The sequence below is a fragment of the Neovison vison genome, chromosome 2 (genome assembly GCF_020171115.1).
Source record: "Neovison vison isolate M4711 chromosome 2, ASM_NN_V1, whole genome shotgun sequence".
Lineage (NCBI taxonomy): Eukaryota > Metazoa > Chordata > Mammalia > Carnivora > Mustelidae > Neogale > Neogale vison.
The window spans coordinates 15,098,521-15,111,154 of NC_058092.1; the positions used below are offsets into that span (position 1 = coordinate 15,098,521).

Here is a 12,634-nt window from a genome sequence, read left to right on the forward strand (position 1 = left end):
TACGACACATGAAAGACCATTTAACAGTCCAGTGCTTTTTTAAACATTTTATTTATTTATTCATTTATTTATTTATTTTTAGATTTTTATTTATTTGACAGAGAGAGAGAGATATCACAAGCAGGCAGAGAGGTGGGGGGGTGGGCATCAGGCTCCCCCCTGAGAAGAGAGCCCGATGCGGGGCTCAATCCCAGGACCCTGAGATCATGACCTGAGCTGAAGGCAGAGCCCAACCCACTGGGCCACTCAGGCGCCCTAAACATTTTCATTTTTAGGTAACTTCTACACCCATCGTGGGGCTCGAACTCACAACCCTGAGATCAAGAGTCGCTTACTCCACTGACCAAGCCAGCCAAATGCCCGAACAAGTCCAGTTCTAATCAACAAAGAGAGCAAGCGTTTCATTACACATTGTTTTCAGCTGGAAATATTAACTCAGGAAGAGGGTAAAATTTTTGGGTGAATTTTTTTCACCATATTTTTTTTTTTTAGTAAGCATAAAAAAATTAACATGTCCTTATCACCAAATTCAAGCCAAACAAATTCAAGTGACCATAGATAACTGCATAGTCAGGTCTACTCCACGACTGCAAAGGAAGACAGGCATTTAATCAGCCTTCAAGAAAGAAATGCTACATCAAAGCAAGGGCTTTCCAAAGGAAAAGCCAAAAGTGGACTCTATTTAGGACCCAGAACATAAAACAACGTACCACAAAAGAGAACCAGAAAGCATATCCATGAGCAAAGTGATATATAATAGACCAACAACATGATATTAGGTTCCAAAACAAACTAAAACTCTTAAAAATCAGCAGAACAAAACCCTAAGCAGTTGTTTCAATTTGTTGTTTTACAGGAACACAGTAAACCAGCCAAAAAGTTCTATCCAGCTTTTTGGCATATTTACCAGCATCACCTACATTAATACTATGGACATAATTGGTAAGATAAAAATCGGCTGAGCCACAATCTATCAGCCCTAAAGAGATGTTTCTTGTATTATGGATTGTTATGTGCAGGCAATGGAGAGACTGTGGAAAAAAGTATGAAAATCCAAGCCATGCTCTCATGAGGAGAGGGACCAGAATTAAAATGAATCAAAAAGATTAAATAAATGCAACTTATGACACTTAGCTTTACAGTGAACAAGTAGAAATGACACAAGGTAAGGGAGAGCTTTTCCTAAAGAAAGGATATAAAAAGCTATGCCTTTTAGACTTTTTTTTTTAAACATTTTATTTATTTATGTGACAGACAGAGATTCCAAGTAGGCAGAGAGGCAGGCAGAGAGAGAGAAAGGGAAGCAGGCTCCCCGCTGAGCAGAGAGCCCGAAGCAGGGCTCGATCCCAGGACCCTGAGATCACGACCTGAGCCGAAGGTCAAGCACCCCCCCTTTTAGACTTTTTGTACAGGGAAGGCTATGTTCAGAGTGTTGGATTAAGGAATGGAAGATAAGCTTACTTACTTTTAAATAAAGGCAATTCTTTTTTTTTTTTTTAAGATTTTATTTGTCAGAGAGAGAGAGGGAGCGAGAGCGAGCACAGGCAGACAGAATGGAAGTCAGAGACAGAGGGAGAAGCAAGCTCCCTGCCGAGCAAGGAGCCCGATGTGGGACTCGATTCCAGGACACTGGGATCATGACCTGAGCCAAAGGCAGCTGCTTAACCAACTGAGCCACCCAGGTGTCCCAAAGGCAATTCTTTTAACCCAAGTTTCCATTTCATCCTCCAGAATAAGGGAGACACAATACCCAAGTCTAACCTAGGGTGCCGCTTTGAGCATCCAGTGAAATAGGTTTAGTGGAAGCACTTTGTAAGTCACAGAGAAGGATGAAAACACTGAACACTGAGCTTTAGTCTCTTCATCTGCAAAAGGAGACATTCTAATGACTATAGACTGAATTATAAAATAGCTGTTGAAACAGAAACTAATCCCTGCTCTGCCAGCTGACTTTGGCCAAGTTACTCAGTTTCACCAAACCTTTATTTCTTTCTAAAATGGGAATGATAACATCTGTCTTTTAGGACTGCTGGAAGAATTACATGAGGTTAGTTTAAGTAATGCAAACGATAGTGGCTGGCACATCACCAAGAGTTTAATAAGCGAATACAGATCCATTTATATACTTAGAGCTGCATCTGACATGTTTATGATTAAAAATAAAAGAGTAGTCTAAATTATAAGATGGGTGTCAAAAAAAAACATGTAAGCCAAGTCTGCTCACTAAGCAATTAGGAAAAAAGCCATAAATGGCAAGAAATAGGAATACCTGCTCTACCAAAATGATGATCAGGGAGATTTCCCATGTACAAGTCATAAAAAACATGACTGTAGAGAGGCTTTTTAGATATAATCAAATGGAAATATTAAAACGAAATAATGACCAGAATGGCCTCAGATCTGCAAGTACACATATCTTCAAATGAATGAATGCCTAGCTAGACAACCTCCTAAGGACTTGTTTTGGAACATGGTTTTAATGTTCTTGGGATGATGAACAGGGTAGTGGAAATATGGAAATAGGCCAGTGAGAACATATTCTCTGGGAATGGTGATGCATGGTAATATTTTTGGTCTTGAGATGATAAATTCAACAGGGTTATGACATCAGTAAGTCAGCCTGTGTTGTCTGCTGGATATTGACTGCTCAGAAGACCCAGTGAAATTGGTTAGAAGACACATGATGAGTGGATGTCTTGGTCTGCAAGGGCTTCTATACTAACTACCATAAAATCGTGGCATAAACAACAGACATTTATTTCTCCCAGTCTCTCAGTCCAAGACAAAGGTGTCAGCAGATTGAGTTCTTGGTGGCCACCCTTTTCCTGACTTATGGCTTTCTCCTATATCCTCAAGTGGTGGTCAGAAGAAGCTCTTGAGTCTCTTCCTCTTATAAAGGCACTAATCTCACCATGGAGGCTACACCATTAGGACCTCATCTAACCTAATTAGCTTCCAAAGGCCCCACTTATTGATGCCAGCAGATGAAGGGTTAGGGCTTCAACATATGAACTGGGGGTGGGGGACAAAAACATATAGTCCGTTACCATGAACAAGGTAGATATTTGCAAGTGTGATAATGGAAAATAGCAAAAAAAAAGAAAGAAAAAAGGTGATGTGCTACAGTGAGAACTTTAATTTTCTCTAAGCAGTAGTCCACAATCAAAACTAAGACATGTTTTAAATGGGTTGTCTGGGGGCCCCTGGGTGGCTCAGTGGGCTAAGCCTCTGCTTTCAGCTCAGGTCATGATCTCAGGGTCCTGGGATCAAGCCCTCCATTGGGCTCTGTCAAATGAATAAATAAAATATTTAAAAAAAATAAATGGGTTGTCTGAGATAGTTTCCCGGGAAGTAAGGGAGTCAGGGGGAATAGTTCAGTAAGGCTGTTTGGTAAGCTAGATACACTGGAGAGAATCTGGCTTTTCATTTTTACACAACTGTAAACTAACAGCGTAACATATTACACCGTAAACTAATCACACCATGTATCATCTCATATTGGGATGAGATCTGTGCACATATCAGTCACCCAGCAATCTTGGATATGAATGTTGTCAGCATTAGGCAGTCATTTTCTTTAAGCAAAAGGGCCTGTACTGCTGATATATTTGCTAGTGTTGAGGGTAAATCCTTCTTATTCCTAAAAAGAGCAAGGGTTCCCAGCTCTGTGTTACTTATGGTAGTCAAATAAGAGACTAGACTATGAAAGGACCAGCCCTGACCATGCTTAGCGTGCTCCCGATTTCCAAGCTGTCTGAGAACATAAGCAGTGCTAGTGGGAACCCACTGGCCGAGGAGCCATTTTGCTCCTGAAGCAGGTTCCGGTATGAGGTCAAGTATTTGGAATGACTGGTGTAATGAAGTGGCACCTCCCAGCCACCTGTAACACATGAGGTGACCAGTAATAAATCAGTTGTCCAACTGTCCTCCTGAGTCCATGGTGACATACTACTTACTCTCTGTCAGTAGCTCTGTCCTGACCTTAGCGAAATTACCTATTAAAACTGAATGAACACACATACTCTGAATGTACTAAAAACACATGAATTAAACTGCATCTCTGGTTAGACACATCTGAAGCGGTATGGAGTTCTGAGAGATGCCCACAAGATTCAAAATGGAGTTATGATAGGGTAAGTCATTTCTCCTCAACGTTTCTTTAAAGCATTTTGCATATTTCATCAGGTGAGTTGAACATCCCTCCTCTTCCAGTTGACTCTAGCCACTTGCTGTTGCCCAAAGCTGACTTTCCTGGTCTGTACTTCAAAGCTGCTGCTTCTTTTTTTTTAAAGATTTATTTTTTTGACAGAGACACAGCAAGAGAGGGAACACAAGCAAGAGGAGAGGGAGAAGCAGGCATTCCACCAAGCAGGGAGCACTATGCCGGGGGTGGGGGGGCTCAATCTCAGGACCCTAGGATCATGACCTGAGCCAAAGGCAGGTACCTAATTGACTCAGTCACCCAGGCGCCCCTATACTTCTAGGCTTTCTTTGTTTCTTTCTTTTTCTTTTTCTTTTTTTTTTACTTTAATTTATTCATTTGACAGACAGAGATCACAAGTAGGCAAAGAGGCTGTGGGGGTGGGTGGGGGTAAGCAGGCTCCTTGCCCAGCAGAGTGCCCAGTGCAGGGCTCCTGCCCAGGACCCCGAGATCATGACCTGAGCAGAAGGCAGAGGCTTAACCCATTGAGCCACCCAGGCACCCCTTAGGCTTTATTTCTGATGAGATTAAGTGTGTCTCCTTCATTCTTTCAGCGTCTCTTTCTGTACTCAACCCTCCCATTATTTGCATGGTTTACACTTGAAGCACTTGAGGAGTAGCAACAATGAAACCTCTGGATATGGCGTAACAAGACACAGAATGCTCAAAAACCTGCCTTTAGTTCCTCCCTTTATAGATGAGGCATGCATGCCTGCCACAGCGCAGATAAAAAGTACGAACAACAGCCCCCTCCATAAAATGCAAAGCATTTAACTAGAATTCAGTACTTCTCTAGGAGAATGACAATCGAATTGAATGGCTAACAGAGTAGACTGGACAAGAGAGAATATTGTCCTGTATCTAAATTTGGAGTTAAGTTAAATAAATTTTTAGTTGGATTGTTGGCAATTTCAAACTGCTGGGCTCTTGTTTAATCATAATTCAAATCAAAATCCACATCTCATGAACCCCATGAGCATGTAAACTCCTAAGGGCCGGTACTTTCTCTGCTTTTTTGTTGTTTTGTTTTTTTCACTGCTAAATAAATTCCCAGTGCCTAGAATGGTTCCTGACACATCACAGACTCTCAGACATATGTTGTAAGTGGGTAATGCATGAACAGAAGAATAACAACTTGAGTTTATTTTATGCTCAAAGTCTTTTTTGGGGTGTTGGTTTTGTTTGTTTGCTTGTTTTTACAATATTTTTATTTATTCATCTGTTACAAAAAAATGCTACTAACATTTTTGCATATGTTGCCTGGTATGTAAGAAATGTTTATCAGTTGGGTACACACTTAAGAATGGAAATGCTTATTACAGCAAAAAACAATTTCAACCTTTTCTTTCTTTCCTTCTTTTTTTTTTTTAAAGTAGGTTCCATGACCAGTGTGCAGCCCAGTGCAGGGCCCAAACTAATGACCCTGAGATCAAGACCTGAGTAGAGATCAAGACTCAGATGTTTATCTGAGCCACCCAGGCACCCCCAACTTTAGCTTTTACAGCTAAGTTTATCTCCAAAGTGGCCCTCACCACTTTATTAATTTTTTAAAGAAGATTTTATTATTTATTTATTTGACAGACAGAAATCACAAGTAGGCAGAGAGGCAGGCAGAGAGAGAGGAGAAAGCAGGCTCCCTGCTGAGCAGAGAGCCCAATGCGGGTCTCGATCCCAGGACCCTGGGATCATGACCCGAGCCGAAGGCAGAGGCCTTAACCCACTGAGCCACTCAGGCGCACCCCCCGCCCCCGCCCCACCAGCACTTTATATTCCCACTAGCAATGCTTGAATTCTTGCTTCACATACTTGTCAAATCCTGGTAAGTTAAGCAGTCTGGAGTTAATGTAAAGTTTTATACCTAGCTGGTTAACGTCATCATTTTGTTGGTCATTTGGATGACCTCTTTGGTGAATTGTAAGTGTAAGTTTATTGTCTGTTTAAAACAATGAGTTATTCTCGATTTCTTTTAGCTTGACAAAAAATCTGATATAGACCCTTCATTGGGTTTTGTGTTGCAATTATCTTTTCCTAATATACGATCTGCATTTTTACTCCCTTAGTGACATCTTTTGAGGAAAAATATGCAAATTTTAATGTAGTTCAGTTTACCAATCTTTTTTTTGTACACAGTGACATTTGGGTCCTAAGAAATCTACTAACAAATTATTGTTCTTTTTAATATCTCCTCCCCCTCCTGGTTTCTTTCTATTTTTTTTTTTTTTTATTTATTTGACAGACAGAGATCACAAGTAGGCAGAGAGGCAGGCAGAGAGAGAGAGAGGGAAGCAGGCTCCCTGCTGAGCAGAGAGCCCAATGCGGGACTCGATCCCAGGACTCTGAAATCATGACCTGAGCCGAAGGCAGCGGCTTAACCACTGAGCCACCCAGGCGCCCCTCTTTCTATTTTTTTTTAATAGATTTTATTTATTTATTTGACAGAGAGAGATCACAAGTAGGCAGAGAGAGAGAGAGGAGGAAGCAGGCTCCCCGCCGAGCAGAGAGCCCGACGCGGGACTCGATCCCAGGACCCTGAGATCATGACCTGAGTCAAAGGCAGCGGCTTAACCCATTGAGCCACCCAGGCGCCCTCTTTCTATTTTTTAAATGTAAGACTTTACTATATCACCAGTCTAAACATTTTCCTTCATTTTCACTTTTTTTACTATTATTCATGACTGGGATTTGTAGGAAATTGTCTTAGCCTACGGTTTTAACATCTTAGTACTTATGAAAAATTTCTCAGCCACTCTCTTCAAGCATCGCTTTCTTCCCACTCCCTCTTCTCTCCTCTTGGGACTCCAATTAAAGCAAAGTTTGACCTTATGGAATCTTCCTCGTCATTTACCCCCCCTTTTGTATCTTGATTTTTTGGTCTATCTGCTTCTTATGGATTCTGCAGACACATCTTCTACTTCATAATTCTTTATTTCATCTGTATCTAATTGGCTATTAGGCCAATCCATTAAATTCTGAATTTTATTATATATTAAGTTCTAGGATTTCTATTTCGTTCTTTTGATACCTTTTCTTTCTCTGTTAAAAATTTCAGCTACTCTTTATTACCTTGAATATAATACAGTTATCTGATGTCTGTGCCTGATAAAAGCCAATATCTGGAGTGCCTGTGGGAAATTTGTTTATTGCTGTTTCCCATTCATGGTGATTTTTTTCCCTTGTGTGACTTACTGTTTCTAACTATGTGCTGGACATTTTATTTGAAAAACTGTTCAGAAATAATCTGAAGACTAATATGACAGTTTAAAAAATATATATATATATATGATAGTTTTAAAAAGAATTTGTACTTCTTCCAGGCACCCAGCAGGCACTAACATATTCAGAAATCACTACAATTCTAGTTCAAGGATTGAGATTATCTGATGTTGAGCTACACCCAGTCCCTGTGAGAGCAGGTCAATTTCCGATTCGTCCGTGTTTCAAGCATGCAGTCCTTTGGGAAATCAACCTAAAATATGAGTCGAGCTCCAGAGCCTCTTCCACCACTCTTTTGGTAAACACTGTTCCCAAATTCTATCCCCTAGTCCAATGAATTTTTGAAAAACCAGTTTTTCAAGATGTATTAGTTGCCTCTTCTAGGGGGAAATTTTACTAAATGTGTCACTTTTCTTTGGATTTCTACCTTTTCAAAGATCTTACCTTAGTAATTCTTTACTGTCTTTTAGCTCTCTGATACATTCAAGATTTTAAAGATTAATGTAGCCAATTTTTCTAATTGTTATCCATGGAATGGGTGGTCTGGATCACCTAACTTGTCAAAACTAGAAGCTCTAATACTTACTCCTGTGTACTTGTCCTTAATCTAAAGACTTTTTAATCTCTTACCTTGAATTTGATGTTTAGTATTTCCAAATGGTCTAATTTTATTATATATATGTTTAGCATAAGCAATAATTTATTTTGCATATTATAAATATTATTAAATGATGTTATACTTTATTCAGTACTATATTTGAGGTTGATTACCCCTAACACATTTAGTATTACTTCATTAATTTTAACTGCTGTATATATGTTACTATTCAAATCCACTGACCAAATAAATTGTGGTATACCTACTGTCTTCTTTAGGCTTATTTCATTTGTTTCCTATTATTCACTATTAAAACCAATACAAAAAATAAACATTCTTAAAAACGATTCCTTGTATTCATCTGGTAATTTCTGTGGGGTATATTTCAAGAAGTAAAATTCCTGAGGAATATTAATATGAACATCTTCAACATTATTGTTTAATTACTCATCAAAGTGACTGTATTAAAATGATTTCATTTTTTTCCCTACTCTAACAAGTGTGACTTCTATAGAACTGCGGTTTATTTGTTATTTCCCTAATCATGAATAACACTGAATATCTTGTTAAATTAATCAGCTAACAGATTTTTATTTCTACAAATTGCCCATTTAACTGGGCTGTTTTCTTACCGACTTTTCTCCTTAATTCTGTATTTTAATATTTTATCAATTATTATGTATTCCAAATAGATTCTGCCATGCTGTGGCTTTATCTTTTTATTTATGGTATCATTTGCTACACACCAAGGATTGTAAATTTTAATAGTCAAATTTTGATAGCTTTCTGTTATTCACTTTGAATCTTAATCTTGCTAAACAAAATTTTCCCCAACATTCATGACAACAGTCTCAATTTTCTCCTAAAAGATTAGCTTTTCTTATTTGGATTTTCATTATTCCCATGACTGATTTTTGTATTTCCTACATAGTAGGAACCAATGATGACTCTATTTCCATTGCCCCCTTTCATTTTAAGCCCTCAGTACCTCAAAAGTCCTAGAAGCCATGACAGTGGTTACTTTTAAGGAATAAGGAACAGTACAGTTTTATTTACTGACCAGGGTGGTAGGTATGCTCCCTTCACTGATATACACTGAGCTGTACACTAATGATCTGTATAACCTTCTGTATGCATGTTGTAATGGTGTGCTAAAGCTAGCTCATACTGGGTCACAGGAGCCAACTATTCAGCTGATATTTTGTGAACTACTGTCAAACTGTTAACTGACTTAAGATCAGCCATGAAGAAACTATATCATTACATTTGACAAAAGCAAGAAATGAGGAATTTTTCTTTTCCACAATAGCATGTATGTCTATTACACTTCAATTTAAAAAGTTTAAAAACTTTTATCATTTGGTATATAACTCTGGGGGAATTTATACTAAAAAAGTAAATCCTGAACATGTAAATAAAGGAAGTATACTTTGGTGTTTATTGGAGTGCTGCTTGTGGTTCCAAGAAAACCTGCAAAAACCAAAAAAGTAGAAACAACATGGAAGAAAAAGAGGAAGAGGAGAGAGAAAAAAGGCTGGGGAAACTATGGTGCATGTATGTGTATATATATATATCTTCAGATATTATGCAACTACTAAAAAAGTAGGAGTAAAATCTCTGTAGTGACGTAGGGATATGCCCAAAACATATTAAGTGAAAAAAAGTAAACTGCAAAAAAATACATACATGATAGAATTTAACTACTACAAAACCAAAAGTATTCTCTTTATACGTATGTATATGTGTTTATATACTTTTATGAATATAAATAAAATTGTGGAAGTGCAGATAGAAGCCATTCACAAAGGGAGGGGAAACTGGATGGGGCTGAAAGAAGAGCAGCAGCTTTCTCTCTGAATACCCTGTTTACAGCTGCACTTACTCCAAAGGTTATTCTGTAAGTAAAAATAATCTAGTAAAGTTTAATCAATCTTATTTAAAAAGGGCTGAATCATAACAAAATTCACATAAGTGGTTGGTTTATCTATGATTGTATTTTAATCTACTTTCTATTATTGCCTTTCCAAAAGCCATTTTCATCAAAGATACTCTTCTATTGAAAAACATTAACATGGGCACCTGCGTGGTTCAGTTGGTTAAGTGTCCTTAAGTGACTCTTGATTTTGGCTCAGGTTGTGTTCTTGGGGTTGTGGGATCAAGCTCCACCTGTGGCTCCCGTCTTCACAGGGAGTCTGCTTGAGATTCTCTCTCTCCTTCTGCCCCTCCCCCAACTCTCTCGTGCTCTCTCTCTCTCTCTCTCTCAAATAAACAAAATCTTAAAAACAAAACAAAACAAATGAATAATCCTTCACTGCCTGTAGGATTAAATCTAAAATGAGTAAAAAGTACTAAAGTATAAGCCAGGAAATCTGGGATCTAGTCCTAGTTCTAATGAGTGGCTACAAGATGGTATGGTTGCCACCTGCCACAAGGAAAATGAGAAGCATGAGATGGCCTTCAGATACCTACGGTATGGTAATTAGAAAGAAATATGGCAAGTGGCTCAAGAATCCTAGACTTGGATTCTAGCATTGCCACTTACTAGTTATGTGACCTTAAGCAAGTTACTTACCCTTTTTAAAGTCTCAGTTTCTTGTTCAGTAAAGTAGGGCTAATAATACTAAACTTCCAGGGTTATAATAGCTATTAACAAGAATATATGTAAAGCATCTACCCATAATGTAACCTAGTAGGAGCTAAATAAATAGCTTCTGTTATCACAATCGTCCTCAATCAGCCAGCATTTCAAGACCTTTGCAATCTTTTCCACCATCAATATAATTCTGAATTATTTAGGGATGATACAGGTCAAATACTGAGCTAGGAACTTTACATAGACAATCTCATTAAATTATATTATTAGTAAATTAATGCTATCATTATAATAGCCTCAAATTGTGTGATTTAATCTTATTTTATGATTAAAAAATGAGGTAATGTAATTTTATGAAGTTACAAAGTTTATAACAACTCATTATAATTTATTATGAAGTTTATTATTGAGTTAGCAGCTTGCAGAGTAGGAACTTAAATTTAAATTTTAAAGTTAGAATTTAAAGCCAGAACTGTGAGACAAAAGGCCCGTATCTATGACTAATGTGCTGCATGCGCTGCCTCAGACATGAGCTTTTGCTGCTCTACACTTGTTCCCCCCAACAACCGCCAACCCTCTCAGGCCCACCCTGAACGCTACCTGCTTCACAGAAGCAGTCTGTCACTCTACCAATAACATAGTCATTTCTTTTTTGTTTTACTTGGTTTTTAGGTCTAGAACATTCATTCAAGCATCAACATATTGCAATTTCACAGAATATGCATGCTCTAAGTGATCATTTTGTTAAATGCTAAGTTTTGGGTTTTTTGGTTATTTTTTCCAATTCCTTAAAGACAGAAGAAGTAAACTTTCCAGGTCACAACAGACTTACCTATCTTTGACACAGGACTCAAAAATACTGGGAGAATGACAGAATTCTGCACTTTTATAACAAGGCAAATGACAATGAATTGTGATAAGAAAAAACCCCAAATATTAAAGGACACACATTTCTGACACAAGTACCTGGGTAACAGTAACAGGCAGAGAAAACACAGATGGTACATGGTAGTGTTCTGACTGCAGAACAGAGGACAATGAACACTAACCAGAAGCTCTTTGGTCTCCCATTCTGTCTTGCCCTAGATTTGACAGGCTGTAGAGATTAAATGGCTGTGGACAATGTAAAGAGAAAGAAATCTAATAGTTTCTAAGAGATGAAATGATCACTTTTGAAACTTTTATGACCATAACTATCTTTTCATTTCACAGAGGCTCAAATTAGAACCAATATATTTTCAGTTTTGAATTAAATGTGAATGTAAGCATTCACTTTATAAGAGACAACAGGAGAGGTAGGTTGCTCAGGCCAATAATTTCACATTACTAATTTAAAACTTATTCAGTATTGCTCACACTGGGTGGGAACATATCAGGCCTATTTCAGTCTATTTCCATATCCCCTCCAGAGGTGAGGATATATTTTAATAAAGCAAGATTCTTTTTATACATTGAGAATATTATATAAAAAAGTGCTAAAAATATATTCTCCCCTTTATGTTACCCCAATAACACTTCTGGGAAGAATGTGTAGTGAGGGGAGAATATACCTCTTGGAGATTTCTGGTTTTACTCCTTCCTCTCTTCTTACCGTTACTAGACATCGACACATGTTTGCATAAGCCACAGAGAAACTGGGCTCATCGATAGCCTTCTCAAAGACCAGGTCAATGACTCCCTTCAGCCGCTCCTCTGTGTCAACAGTAAGTCCTGACACTTGCTTCATCAGTTGGTTGAACATCTGTGGTGTCAGTTTATTTAAGATACTTCGAACTTTTCTAAAAAGCTCCTAGAGGGGCCACAAAAAAAGAAAACAGTGTTATAGTAACTGTGACAGGATGATTCTTTCTGTAAGGGTTAATATTTTGTTTATAATTTGTAAGTTCAACTTCCCAAATTAACAAGGATTGTGAACTCATAACAGAAATAATTAGATCTATTTTAACAAACATCAAACCATTATATCACTTCTTTTCCATAACTGATGAGACTTCTAGGAACTAGGTATATTAACTGGCAAGAGTATCAC

The 12,634-nt window shown here is 38.0% G+C and overlaps 1 protein-coding gene across 18 annotated transcripts in view; it reads right to left on the bottom strand.

Moving 5' to 3' along the window:
• The window catches only part of EIF4G3 (eukaryotic translation initiation factor 4 gamma 3), a 350,821-nt gene that overhangs the window by 54,048 nt on the left and 284,139 nt on the right, over window positions 1-12,634 (bottom strand). For 17 of the 18 annotated variants that reach the window (XM_044237357.1, XM_044237358.1, XM_044237359.1 and 14 more), the window contains one exon: window positions 12,197-12,394. In XM_044237357.1, coding sequence (XP_044093292.1) covers window positions 12,197-12,394 — 198 coding nt within the window. Of the gene's footprint in view, window positions 1-12,155; window positions 12,395-12,634 lie in introns of all 18 variants that reach the window. The other variant, XM_044237360.1, reaches the window with a different exon arrangement.